The sequence below is a fragment of the Salmo salar genome, chromosome ssa01, assembly GCF_905237065.1.
Source record: "Salmo salar chromosome ssa01, Ssal_v3.1, whole genome shotgun sequence".
Taxonomy (NCBI): Eukaryota; Metazoa; Chordata; class Actinopteri; order Salmoniformes; family Salmonidae; genus Salmo; species Salmo salar.
In genome coordinates, this window is record NC_059442.1 from 78,078,170 (window position 1) to 78,093,453 (window position 15,284).

Sequence of the window (15,284 nt, forward strand, 5' to 3'; positions counted from 1 at the left end):
TGTGTGTGTGTGTGTGTGTGTGTGTGTGTGTGTGTGTGTGTGTGTGTGTGTGTGTGTGTGTGTACGTGCGTGTGTGTGTGTGTGTGTGTACGTGCGTGTGTGTACGTGCGTGTGTGTGTGTACGTGTCCTGTGAGGCCTCACGGCTCCACTCTGCAGTCTGTGTTTCCTCCCAATCGAATATAAATGCAAATGGCTGTTCCTGTTCCCACTCCATAAATATAAAGAGAAAAGTGTAGCTCACCTCCGCTCACTCTCTCCCCTCATGAATTTAGATGGAGGTAGAATAAGAGGAGAAAGTACTTCTGAATCTATGTAACTTTAAACTATGGTCAGGTCAGCCCTTTCTTTGTTTTTATTTCTCCTCATCTTTACCCCTTTCTCTGTCTCTGTCCATATCCCTTCCCCCCCAATACTTGAAATACTTGAGGTGAGAATTGATTTAGCTTGGCCTTGTATGCGGAGTTTGAATGTATGGCACTCTCCTTTTAGTACCATTGTGCCAGACAACTCCATTTACATTATTATATTTGACACAGATCTGCTGTATTGTTAGCTTAGTAAACTCAACTCTGTCCAATGGAGTTGAGTTGCGATGAGTGTTGGTGGAGTGTACCAGCAACTACATCGATTCTCTATCAGTCGATATTGTAAAAATGTCCATTCTTTAATGCTTTCCTTGTACCTATGTTTGTCTTGTGACACCGCAAGCTTTTCTTTGGATGTTGGAATCTGTAGTTTTTTTTCATTAAAATACATTTTACGTGACCTCTGCCAAGGGAGCTGTGAAGGAACATTTTATGTTTGTGCTTTTCTAATAACCAATTCGACTGGGTTCATGCAAGTAACTGATTGATCATGGCTGGGAGGAATCCTCACTATCAATATAAGCAATTTGGCAGTACGCCCAGAACATTGTTTTGAGAACTGAAAGGGATATCTCAGTTTCAAGGTCTCAGCTTGGAGAGAAGAAGCTTTGTGAGGTATTGGTCGGTCACATGCATGAACCAAATGTTAATTATGAATTAATTATGAATAATGAATAATGTAAATCATGCAAAAATAACTTGTCTGTTTAAGCATTGTATAAGATAACTAACGGGACTGCCCCGACAGAGCTCACTTCAGACCAGTACTTTATGGATCTAAGTTTAACTGTGACCTGTTGAGCTTGCTGACAATAAAGTGATTCATTTAATATTGACTTACAGTGTCCCTGTGTTGAATTTCCACGACAGAGCCTTTGCTTGTTAAGGGAGAAGGAGCAGCCCATCCTTGCATGGCAGATTTGTTCGTTTTGTCAGGGACGCATAGAATGCACTTTTTTGTCAAAAATTACGGATTCAAAATCCAACTGACAACTCTATAACAATCAGGACAAGCACAGGGACACAGTAAGCGTTAAAGAACGGATATTTATAAAAGTATCGAGTGACAGTGCACGCTTGAAGTCGTAACTTCCTACTCCATTGAAAAAATTATATTAAAAATATGGATTTCAGCACCCAAAGAAAAGCCTGCAGCTACACAGGAGAAACACAGGTACAAGGAAAGCATTAAAGAATGACATTTTTATAAGTATTGACTAAGTATGACTTGATGTTGTGGAGATACTACAATACCAGATTTCATGGCAAAAAATAAAACACGAATTCCTCTAAAAACCTACTGCTATAGATTGCAAAATAAACTAATGTGACTCTAGGTGACAACATAATGCTGTACATTTGAAGGAATGCTTTCCTCAAGAAATGTAATCTTCTTTGTGTTTTGTTTCCTTGCCATGATACTTCAGAGTATCGCGATACTGTTATTGTGACAACCCTACTTCTGTGTGCATCGCTCTAGAAACCTGTGTGGAATATATTCATATTACAGGGATCTAAATTAAAGCTATATTGTTGCTATCTAGAACCAAAGAGGGTTCATCAGCTGTCCCCATAGGAGATCCCTCTGAAGAATCCTTTTTGGGTTCCATGTATAACCATTTACACAGTTCTACCTGGAACCAAAACGGTTTCAAGCTGGAACCAAAAATGGTTCTCCTATGGGGACAGCCACAGAACCCTTTTGGAACCTGTTTTTCTAAGAATGTACAGTATTGTATATATTCCTGCTCCTCCGAATGATCCTCCATTTCCCCTCCAGACAGGAAGTCCTCAGGAGAGATTATCACAGCGGCAGGGCCAATCAGCATGCTTCACTTTCTCAGACTGTCTGTCTGTGTTTCTTGTTTTTCTTTTCTGACTTGTTTCTGTATGTGAGTGAGTGCGTGCGTATGTTTTCTCAGTCCCCCAGCAGACACGGTCTTTGACTGTAAGGTTAAACCGGTCTTCCTGTCAGGACCCTCCCCTGGGGTCACACTCACACCATCTCTGGGGTCGCTGGGGGTTTATGAGCATCAAAGGTCAGGCCACTGTTAGTCCGCTGAGTCAGAGAGGGCAGATATACGAGGGTTTCACCGCCACATGACCGCAACAGACAGACGTGTGTGTGTGTGTGCGTGTGCGTGTGCGTGTGTGTGCATGCATGCGGGTTGGTATATTTATCGTTGTGGGGACCTAAAATCCACAAATGTACCAACAAGGATAGTAAAACAAGGAAAATTCTCCCACGTGGGGACATTTCCCACATCCCCATGAGGACAAAGGCTATTTTATGCTTAAAGGTTAGATTTAGGGTTAGGATTACAATTAGGGTTAGCGTTAGAATTAGGGTAAGGGGTTAGGTTTAGGGTTAGGAGTTAGGGTTTTGAATAGAAATACATTTTAAGGCCCCACAAGGATAGAAGAACATAACGTGTGTGTGTGTGTGTGTGTGTGTGTGTGTGTGTGTGTGTGTGTGTGTGTGTGTGTGTGTGTATTCTATGGGAATCAGAAAGTTTATAGTCATCAAGGGAAATGCTGTAGTCTGACTTTCAGTGCCCCTGTAAGGAACTGTTTCCTTCTACCTCGCTGGTGACAAGCTGGCGACATGGAGGCATTTAACCTCTATACGGGGATGGCGGGGAGAGGAGGGAGGGAGGGAGGGAGGGAGGGAGGGAGGGAGGGAGGGAGGGAGGGAGGGAAAGGAAAGAGGGGTTTGGGGAGCGAGGCAGGTTGGGAGGAACAGAGTGAGCGAGTGGAGAACGGTGAAGAAAGGGGAAGATAAGTGGGAGAGGGATATGGAAGGGGTAATGACGTGGCTCTAAAATAGTAGAGGCAGTGGGGGTTTCAGCATCTCAAGTTCTACAGTCAGTCTCCAGTTACATTTTAAGCATATTTCAGTCTAAAGCACTTCCCCTTACAGTGGAGCTGTTTTTAACAGCTACACACACACACACACTTTTAACACCTACACCAGGAATCACAAGTACTGTTTAACTACTGAGTGATTCAGCGGCTGCACTTGTACATGTTAACAGGGTTTAGGACCTATTATATCCCTGAGTTAGAGGGCTAAAGACAGTATGGGAGTGGACGGTAATGTGTGTGTGTGCATGTGCGTATTTGGTCATTGATGGTATAAGGGCCACTCTGAGACAGCAGAGAGAGTGTATAAGTGAGTTTATAAGAGGTCTAATGGACTGTAGAGTTAGTTAGTGTGAGACATTCATCATCTCTAAAACCACTACAATATCATCATCACCACTAACAGTGACATAAATAATCAAGTGTCTACAGAAATAGAATAGATGGACATTGTCATGACACTTCAGAATCATTAACAGTATTGCATTTATATAATATGCATGGGAAATTCTGTGTGCATGCACACTAAGTAATGAACATTGTGTAGATTACTTACAGCACACGGAGGTACTTGAGTCCAGAGAAGTCACTCTTGGTGATGCGTGTGAGGTTATTCCCATTCAGCTCCCTGCAAAGACACACACACGTATATTAATTATGTATCCGGTCTCTCCCTCTGGGCCTGTTCAGCCCGTTGACTCACTAACACAGTAATCAGTGGCACAGAAACAACTCCAGCTATTGATACCTAAGTCACGAGCCAACACACACACGCACACACAGACACACACACACACACACACACACACACATATATATATAAGCAGACATAAGCATGGACACAAACGCAATCATGCATTTTTATTTTATTTAACCTCTTTTTTTCACAGGGAGTCCCATTCAGACCAAGGCCTCTTTCTCAAGGGAGCCCTGCATATACATAATTTATAAATGTACATAATTTACACATACAACATAATAAAAACAATCACATTCCTCAGCAAATATTGTAGGTCCTTAAAGATGCCCTCTGCTATCTTAAGCACAACAAATTTGTAACATTGGTAACAAATTTGTAACAAATTGGATTCGTAGTCTATCACACAAATTGCAAAGATTGTAACATATCACACAAAATGGATGACGTAGTACACAAAAAAAAAGGACAACTCTTGGTTCGTGAGCACAACTTGAAAACTACTGGCTGAAATTATACAAAGTTTGAGAGTGCATCTTTAATCAACAACTTGAACTGCCCTCCGAGAGACACCTTCACATCAAGTTGCAGGGATTTCTGTAGATCATTCCATACATGGGATGCAAAGAAACTGAAAGAAGCTATATATTTAATCTTCCTTCACAAATGGCACAATTTCCCCAGGCAGTGCCAACACAGATGCAAATGTGCGTTAAGAATACCAGGCTTTGAAGACTGACACTGGTGTTTCTATAATCTTGTTCACACACTGCTCTTGCATTTACAATGTACATTTTACATGTTTCTGTTTGTAGCTTGAGGGGAAGAAGGAGAGAGAGAGAGAGAGAGAGAGAGAGAGGGGAAAGAGGGATGCCCTTTATGGAGCATATTGGAGTGGTGTAGAGACAGGGGTGTAACAGCTTCCCCTTGATGCTTGGACAGCAGAGTCCCTGCCCATATTTCTAAAACATCTGAAACCCTACCTCTTCAAAGATTATCTTAAATAAGACATCTCAGTCTTATTCCCCCGAGCACTGATTTTGCTGATTACTTTGCTGAGGAGAAATGTACTTACTGCAACTGTGGTATGTGGTTGTCTCACCTACAGTAGCTCTCTTAAGATGAATGCACTAACTGTAAGTTGCTCTGAATAAGAGCTTCTGCTAAATGAAAAAAATGTCAACAAACATGTAAGAGAGCGCCAATAATTATCCTTCTATCAGAGCACCTCACTCAAATATCCCCAGCTCATTTCAATTGGGATCCACGTCTCTCTTTCTCTACTCTCTCCACCACCCTATCTCTGGGTCCACCATCAGAGACCGAGAGGATTAGCAGTAGCCGCTAGCTGGTCCAGGGGATTTGGGACGGGACATGGGGCCAGCCGGGCCAGAAAGCTAAGTGCTGTGGATATGATGAAACCAGCCTTCCTGCTGTGGGCTGGCCATCACTCGGGATAGAGGAAAGGAGGGATGGAGAGATGGAGGTGGAGAGGGGTATAAAGGGGGGAAGGATAGAAAGGTAGGAAGTGGCTGGTACCAGATAGGGCTGTAGATATAGAGTTGAGAAATCTATCTTCCATGTTGGCAATAAATGCTCCATGACAACAACATTCTAATCTGTATTCTAGAATGGGACTGTCTTAGAACTCTTAGTAGCAACCTTTAGCAACCCATTAAGACTCTAAATGTCAAACCCAGTTTGCAGCGTGCAAGCGTGTATTTGTGTGTGTGTGTGTTTGGCAGCATGAGCGAATGGGTGGAGAGAAACAGATCGCCTCAGCAGTAGATAGCGTTCTCCCACTGAGAAGACCTGCAGAGCACACGCACAGACTCAAGCACAGGCACACACCGTTTCCGTCAGTCAGTAGGGCAAGTATATGTCTTCTTACTCAGGATTAAAACGGAACAGTGCATGGTCCACCCCTCCCCCACTCCTAAAACCAAAAAGCCTCACTTCACTGCTATGCCGAAAGCAGTGCAGTCTCCCTCTCTCCCTCTCGTCTAATGACCACTCGAGGGACTATAGCACAGTGCAGCGGGGCGGGAGAGAGAGTGGTCATTACAGACAGATGGTGTGTGTGTGTGTGTGTGTGTGTGTGTGTGTGTGTGTGTGTGTGTGTGTGTGTGTGTGTGTGTGTGTGTGTGTGTGTGTGTGTGTGTGTGTGTGTGTGTGTGTGTGTGTGTGTGTGTGTGTGTGTGTGTGTGTGTGTGTGTGTGTGTGTGTGTGTGTGTGTACACAGGTGCATCGACCGACCGGCCACGGGAAATAAATAATAGAGTGAACTTCATTAGCCCAGAGTCTGATACACACACATGTGCTGTTCATTACAGGTATACACACACACTCTTGGGTTCCCAACGTCTCATCTACAGGGTGGCCTTCACTGATGGCCCACAAGGAATTGTGGGGCGAAGCGAAAGAAGAGAGGAGAGAGAGAGAGGTTGGGGAAGCGGGCTAGTCATATAAACAAGCAGAACCTCTCCATTCTTCTCTCCTTCTGTTGTCAATTACTATAGGTTTGTATATGTCCCCTGGTCACACACACAATGCAGTACATGAGAGACGATTGGCTCATAATTGTTAGAGGCCTGAACTGCTTCTCTGGAGCACAAGCACTTTGGGAAAGATGGATGAGCTAGGTCAGCACAGACCTCCAGCAGTGGTAAGGTCAGCTCTCCAAGGGCCTGACCCTACCTGAGGAAGCTTCATAACCCAGAGGAGAGCCTTCTCTCTGGGGTAACAACCCAAACCCAGGTCCCTGTCTGAGAGGGGCCTGGGTAGCTCAGGTCAACAGAGACCAGCTGTCTTTCACATCAGACGTGGGGAGACTCCTCAGCAAGGGGTAGGAAACACACACCTCTCGCCACTTGAACTGAACCGCGGAGACACACACACACACAGATCTTTTGTACCGTTTGGTGATGCATGGAGACACACAAACACACCTCTAACCCTCTTTCCAGAAGCATCGGGACATACACACGTCTTTCCCTCGTCTCGCAGAGGCGTGGAGAGGGAAATTGACAGTGAAATTCTGAACGCTACATGCTTGGATGGAAGTCGATGTTGAGTTGAACCCTCAGTTGGGCTGAGCTGAAGAGAGAGGGTCATATGGAGTACATATGGACTCTGAACACAGCTACAGTTCACTACAGTCACCGCACCACTGAGAATGGGAGTGAGGGTTGCATTTAGTTCCATTCAAGCTTGGCTCCTAGTGCCAACATACTTCCTGGAGAATCTTGTAGATTTATGACATCACTGACTAATCCTTCTTCATCTCATCCTTGCCCAGTGGCCACCTGTAAAGACTTCCTGGTTCAGTATACCTTTGGGGGAGCCCATTACATACACACCACCGGTCTCACACACACAGCAACGGTCTACGACTCTATAACTCAGAGGCAGCAGAGGAGAAGAAACAACGCTGAAAAACTCATTATGTTTATTCCTGCCATCTGTTGAGTTCCCTGGGCTAGGCTGAGCTGAGAGAGAGAGAAGGAAGGCAGGCTGCATTGGGAAAGACCAGGTTTGAATTTAGCAATATTATTATTACGTGAAATGGAATCCAGAGCGGGAGGGAGAAAAAGCAAACACTTGCCCGATGCTCACACAAAATGCATGCACACGCAAACACGTGTTCATATGTACGTATACATGCATATAACATTTTAATAGCTAAACAAAGTGCACATAAATACACATATTCTGCTAACACACGCATGGTGCATACACACACACACACACACACACACACACACACACACACACACACACACACACACACTCCTGTTTGGTGGAGAGCCAGAGAAGCAGTGTTTGTAGCTACAGAGTCATTTGTTGTGGACAGCTTTGGGCTGGCAGGGCAGAGGACACATACTGATGGAGGGAGAGCTCAGAGCTCCTCACTGTGGGAACAAGCTGGTCATTTCAGCAACAAGACCAGACTCTGTTTTGTTCAGTGAACACTGATCCTCATTACAAACAAATTAACCACTAACTGAGCAGAGACACCCAACCTTCAGTATCACGTCTTTCCGCCCGCCTGCCCGCCCTCCCGCCCGCCTGCCCGCCTGCCCGCCCGCCTGCCTGCGCGCCTGCCCGCCCTCCCGCCCGCCTGCCTGCCCGCCCGCCCGCCTGCCCGCTTGCCCGCCCGCCTGCCTGCCCGCCTGCCCGCCCCTCCCACCCGCCTGCCTGCCCGCCTGCCCGCCCGCCTGCCCGCCCGCCCGCCCGCCCGCCCGCCTGCCTGCCCGCCTGCCTGCCCGCCTGCCTGCCACAAAACTCGAAGAACTACAGTTCCATGGGTTGATTATACTTTTAACTCTGTTGATGAAATGTCCCTGTAAAATTCCACCAGGCCTTGCCAGGTACAGCATTACAGGCAGGTAGCTAGACGTCTAGTTGAGTGTGTGGCACACTGCCAGCATGACCAGATTCCACAGCATATGGAGGTGGCAGCCAGGAGAGTCACAGGCCAGGAGAGAGGGAACAGGAGAAAAAAGAGAGGGATGAAGAGGACAGCGAGACATAGGGATACAGAGAAAGAGAAAGCTGTCCGATAGAGAGATCAGCAATATGCAGACAGAGAGAGAGTTCTCAAGGGAGTGGACAGGTCATCTTGGGATTGTTATTCACTACAATCTGTGCAGTGTGGCCTGCAGAGCTGAGAGACACTGACCTACATAGCACAATCCTAAAGAACATGCCTGTACCAACACTACCCACTAAAGGAGAGAGAGAGAGAGGGGAGGGGGGGGGGAGAGAGAAACCAGACCACAGACCAGAATAACAGAGAAACTAGGCTGGAATGCTTCAATCTACAGGCAGAGGTCATGTTTCTCTCTCTCTCCCCGTTTCCCTTAAATGCTGCTTTCATTCTTTCTCACTCTCTCTCTCAGCGAGGGACAAGGTGAAGGTCGTTGTGTGTGTGTGTGTGTGTGTGTGTGTGTGTGTGTGTGTGTGTGTGTGTGTGTGTGTGTGTGTGTGTGTGTGTGTGTGTGTGTGTGTGTGTGTGTGTGTGTGTGTGTGTGTGTGTGTGTAGGTTAAGGTCTGAGTGTTTTCACCTCCTGATTATTTACAGTTCTTAGTCTGTCTGGTCAGGCCTCAGGGTACTCAGTAACGATAAGGAGAAGTAAATATTCCCCAACACTGACATAAACACTCCCACAGACCATGCATACGGTGTGAAACACACACACACACACACACACACACTGAATCCTGAATGTAATTTGCAAACCTCCCATTGACATCAATATCTAGTTTAAGCAGCCAAGCCCGTATCAAGTTGACTACATCAGCAACAGATATCAGCTAAGCCCAAACATCTGTCCTGAGAACCATCCTCCTTTGGACTTCACATACACAAACACACACAAACCTTCTTACCACAACAACCTCGAGAACAGAATCCCACCACGATAAAGATAAAGGGAGATAGAGGGAGATGAGCCGAGAAAATTGTCAAATAGACAGTTAGTAATAAAACATAGATAGCATCTGCTATTGAGTGTCTGTGTTAGAGACTAGCAGACTGGGAAAACATCACACACTCTCAAACACACACAGATTTTGCGGTTATGACTAGAACCACGTTCACAGTTTGAGGGTCTTTCATGGTTTACTGCTGCATGACAGGACACACACACTCACAAAGTCACACACACATATGGTGACAGGAGCTAAGGTTTTACTCATGGTTCATATGGCTGAGTTATTTGGAGCAGGGTACTATCGACACCAGAGTTGTGACTTTGATTTCCACATGCTGAAAATGTGGCACTGTGTTAGTCCCTCTGTTTGGATAAAACACAATCTACATATTTACTTGATCTACGAAGATCTTTTGAACACACAGCTCTGGTCCTGTATGACAGATGTCGACCAATGTGTTTGGCTTTGATGGGCACTGACTGATCTGTGTGTGTGTGTGTGTGTGTGTGTGTGTGTGTGTGTGTGTGTGTGTGTGTGTGTGTGTGTGTGTGTGTGTGTGTGTGTGTGTGTGTGTGTGTGTGTGTGTGTGTGTGTGTGTGTGTGTGTGTGTGTGTGTGTGTGTGCGTTTGCATGCGCACAAAGGATTTTCTCCTGCAGAGAAGACGCTGCACACACATGCTGAATACTCTCCATAGAGATGGGATCATTTACTGAACCATTGCACTGATGAACAGTCTTTCAAACCTGACATATCTGCACTACAAGTCAAGAAGAGAAAAGAAGAGGTTTCTCAATGTTTCAGCACAGGAATTAAGTAGGAGACACAAAACAACTCACAACGCACTACATTTTGTTCCAGCCCTGTAATTTCAGGACAAACATTATCTGAACGGCCCTCATTCCAACATTAAGCATTCCTCTCTAGAAAGATTAGGACAGAAATGGTGTCGTAAAAAATACAAACCTGATTGAACAGTCTGCCGCAGGAGAAGACCTGCTTTTGTCCTCCTAAACCTCATTTATTCATTCATTAGCTTTTTTGGCCATGGGGCTGGGAGGGTGGATGTATGTCTCTCTCTCTCTCTTTTGTCAGGAGGTGGTAATCCCTTCATCGCTGATTAACACCTCTGTCCCTGCCAACCTCTCCCAACCCTCATCTATCCTTCCTCCCCCCTCTCTCTCTCTTTCGCTTTCTCTCTCACTCTATCCTCTCTATTATCACTCTCTCTCTTACTGATCCACAATACCATTCCTGTCTCCCTCCTTCCCTCTCTCTCTCTATCCCCTCCCTCTCTCTCTCTCCCTCCCCATCTCCCCGGAACCCTCTCTCTATCCCCTCCCTCTTTCTCTCTCTCTTGTCAAGAGTAAATTATGGATCAGATGAGCAGAGAACTGTCACTTATACCGGTTGTGGGGTGGTGCCAAAAACACTGCAGGCATCCCCTGGCACACACAAACATGCATGAATGTGCACACACACACACACTGGCACAGCCCTGGAAAAAACCTGGCCATCAAAGCCTCCAAGCTCCCCCACACGAATCTATCTATTCCATTCTTTATTATCTCACACAAGTACATACTCATATACACACATACAGTACCAGTCAAAAGTTTGGACATACCTACTCATTCAAGGGTTTTTCTTTCGTTTTTACAATTTTCTACATTGTAGAATAATAGTGAAGACATCAAAACTATGAAATAACACATGGAATGACATAGTAACCAAAAAAGTGTTAAACAAATCAAAATATATTTGAGATTTGAGATTCTTCAAAGTAGCCACCCCTTGTCTTGATGACAGCTTTGCACACACTTGTAATTCTCTCAACCAGCTTCATGAGGTACGCATTTCAATTAACATGTGTGTCTAGTTAAAAGTTCATTTATGGAATCATTTTTCTTTCCTTGTTAATGTGTTTTAGCCTATCAGTTGTGTTGTGACAATGTAGGGGTGGTATTCAGAAGATAGCCCTATTTGGTAAAAATTACGGCAAGAACAGCTCAAATAAGCAAAGACAAATGACAGTCCATCATTACTTTAAGACATGATGGTCGGTCAATCCGGAAAATGTCAAGAACTTTGAAAGTTTCTTCAAGTGCAGTCGCAAAAAACATCAAGCGTTATGATGAAACTAGCTCTCATGAGGATCGCCACAGGAAAGGAAGACCCAGAGTTACCTCTGCTGTAGAAGATAAGTTCATTAGAGTTAACAGCCTCAGACATTTCTGCCCAAATAAATACTTCAGAGTTCAAGTAACAGACACATCTCAACATCAACTGTTCAGAGGAGACTGCATGAATCAGGGCTTCATGGTTGAATTGCTGCAAATAAACCACTACTAAAGGACACCAATAAGAAGAAGAGACTTGCTTGGACCAACAAACAGGAGCAATGGACATTAGACTGGTGGTAATCTGTCCTTTGGTCTGATGAGTCCAAATTTGAGATGTTTGGTTCCAACCGCCGTGTCTTTGTGAGACGCAGAGTAGGTGAACAGATGATCTCCGCATGTGTAGTTCCCTCCGTGAAGCATGGAGGAGGAGGTGTGGTGGTGCTTTGCTGGTGACACTGTCTGTGATTTACTTAGAATTCTAGGCACACTTAACCAGCATGGCTACCACAGCATTCTGCAACGATACACCATCCCATCTGGTTTGCGCTTAGTGGGACTATAATTTGTTTTTCAACAGGACAATGACCCAACACACCTCCAGGCTGTGTAAGGTATATTTGACCAAGAAGGAGAGTGATGGAGTGCTGCATCAGATGACCTGGTCTCCACAATTACCCGACCTCAACCCAATTGAGATGGTTTGGGATGAGTTGGACCGTAGAGTGAAGGAAAAGCAGCCAACAAGTGCTCATCATATGTGGGAACTCCTTCAAGACTGTTGGAAAAGCATTCCAGGTGAAGCTGGTTGAGAGAATGCCAAGTGTGCAAAGCTGTCATCAAGGCAAAGGGTGGCTACTTTGAAGAATCTCAAATCTCAAATATATCAATTTGTTTAACACTTTTTGGTTACTACATTATTCCATATGTGTAATTTCATAGTTTTGATGTCTTCACTATTATTCTACAATGTAGAATTTTTTTATTTTTGAAACTGTATTTTTTTTACTGGTACTGTACATGTACACACATACGCATACACCATCACATACAGACAGACAGACAGGCAGACAGACTGTAGACAACGAATACACATGAAGCCCAGGCTTGTCAGGGGTGAGTCCAGGGGCGAAAATCTGATATCAACTTTGGAGGGGACAATTACATTACATTTTCTCAAGAGCAATTCCTGAGGGGGACACCAAAAGTAGTGCTGTAACACATAGCCTACATTGTAATATGGTAAATGTATATTGAGGAACCAAAGAAATAAGGTGTTTGCCGTACTCCTAACTACCGGTACCCAAAACTACACAACTAATCACAACAGCAATACCATTGCCTTTAACAAATCTTAGTTCAGTCACCAGTTTAAGTTGAGAGTGGGGGTATCCATGGCATTTTCCAATTATGTTCCTATTTTACAAGTCAAAAAAATGGAGAACCTTTCATAATGTTGCCAAACGAAGACTCAACAAACTTACCTGAGACTCCCTGTCTCTGCCAGTCTGTCCCTGCATAGCTGTCTCCAACTCTGCTGTCTGTGTGCCATCTGTTGCCTGCTCTGCCTAATGACATCATTGTGAAACATTTCCATTAGAATTTCATTTCTTTCTTATGAACATTTTATCAACTAGTCTGAGATATTAGGCTACTAGGGTTCTTACTTTGCGTTTTGGTGTACTGAAAAATACTCTGATGTCCGTCTTTTATTTTTCTGCCATTTTTCTACCTGGCTGGCTGGCTGGCTACACACACACACAGTGTGTAGGTTATTTACAGCAGGAGATGGCCTTCTATCATCTTCTATCATTCTGTTTGGGCTTCGATCTAAAAGGTAGCTAGCAAATGTGAAACGGATTAAAATGACAAGAATTGACAGCTGTATGAGTTCACCATTTACACAACATATGCTGCAACCTTTTGTAATTTTAATAGTTTCATATTGGCTGGCTTCCAACAATAGCTGGATTTGCAAAGCTAGCGAGCACCAATTCAGTTTCAGTGGTGTTTGCTATAATCTTTGCTACCCGGGTTAAATAAAGGTGAAATAAAATAAATAAATAAAAGTTCCCTTGCGACAGTTTAGCTTTTGCAACGAGACCATTAAATATATTTAAGACAATGGTAGAAGAGAGTGTAGTTCTGTTCAGTTTGGACTTCAGTTTATCGCTAACCTTATCACAGGGACTTTGAAGCACTAACTTACATCATCTGCATGCTGATCTTGGAATAAATTGACGATAGCAAAGATTCCATCTTTGACGATGCCACATAAATGGAATAGGTACTAGCTAGCTTAATAGTTAATATTTGCGCGCTAGCTCTGCATATTCAGCTAGTGTGTGTGCGCGATTGACTGGATTAACCTTACGTCAGTTACGTTCATTGAGTGCCTTTCAGACAGTAAACACGACCCCTCTGTTACCTTGCCAACTAAGGAACTGGCAGTGGATCAAACCATTGTGAGGCAAAGAGTGGGGGGGTCGCAATCTTTTGAAACTTAAAAACGCGCTATTAAGTGTCTATAATCAGCACAATTGTTTTCATTGCGTATTATTAATATTATTTAAATTACATAGTTATGTTTCAGTGATATATTGGGGGGGGACAAATCATATTTTTCCCAGGATGGGGGGGGGTCGTGTCCCCGCCGTTCCCCCCGGGATTTCCGCCCCTGGGTGAGTCCAACACCCTACCGTATCTCAGAGCAGGGCATTCTCTGGCATGAAGATCATCTTCTACTAACACTACCCTTCTGACACACATAGTTTTTCATTTATTTAACTAGGCCCAATACAGGCTCCCGAGTGGCGCAGAGGTCTACGGCGCTGCATCTCAGTGCAAGAGGCGTCACTACAGTCCCTGGTTCGATTCCAGGCTGTATCACATCCGGCTGTGATTGGGAGTCCCATAGAGTGGTGCATAATTGGCCCAGTGTTGTCCGGGTTTGGTCGGGGTAGGCTGTCATTGTAAATAAGAACTTGTTCTTGTCGACTTAATTATTATTTTTTTTAAAAAGGCAAGTCAGTTAAGAACTAATTTGTTTTTACAATGACGGCCTACCAAAAGGCAAAAGGCCTCCTACGGGGGCTGGGATTAAAAATAAAAATATAGGACAAAGCACACATTGTAAATAAGAGAGACAACACTGTGATGAGTCTGACCCTGAGGTGGCTGGAGAGCTGTATTCTGCTGTGAAGAGGATGAACGAGGCCAGCCCAGTCATTCCAATCCCATTATCAGCTCATTGCCACTCCACACAGATAGTCCACAGTGTTATCAGAGCGGTCCACCAGCCATAGATGGATCAATAGATCCATTAGAGAGATAACACAGATAAGAGAAACAGATAAGAAGGGATGGTAATAGAGAAATTGATGCAAGCTAGGGACGGCCATTTCTGAAACTTGTGGGATGTGTGCATATACTGTATATGTGTGTACCAAAACAAAATATGTCATGTTTAAATACCTGTTGAATTGCATCAGGCCTATAGAAACCAATCCACAGCATGGCATAGTTTAAGTATGAGTGATGCAGAGAGGTTTGTTTGTGAGTTGGACTAAGAATGTACGGCGGGCTGAAGACATCCTAGCCACGGCAGGAGAAGGTGTGTGTGTAGCGTGGTGTGATTTTAACACCTGCAGCTGAGCCGAGGTCGGAGGTCAGGGCCGATCCAAACCCACAGTGACAAGTGTAAATGGGAAACTGCAGTCAGTGTCAAGACCTCCCCCAAATCACACACATACTCACGGTCCACCGACCAACACACATCGTTCACACACTTTCCCCCCAAATCGCC

The 15,284-nt window shown here is 44.5% G+C and overlaps 1 protein-coding gene across 10 annotated transcripts in view; it reads right to left on the minus strand.

The window, feature by feature from the left end:
• The window catches only part of LOC106612875 (slit homolog 1 protein), a 156,417-nt gene that overhangs the window by 138,311 nt on the left and 2,822 nt on the right, over positions 1–15,284 (minus strand). For all 10 annotated transcript variants that reach the window (XR_001330387.2, XM_014214505.2, XM_014214514.2 and 7 more), the window contains exon 2: positions 3,785–3,856. Coding sequence is in view for 9 of the 10 variants with exons in the window: in XM_014214505.2 (XP_014069980.1) it covers positions 3,785–3,856 (72 nt within the window). In the remaining variant the exon portion in view is untranslated. The remainder of the gene's footprint in view (positions 1–3,784; positions 3,857–15,284) is intronic.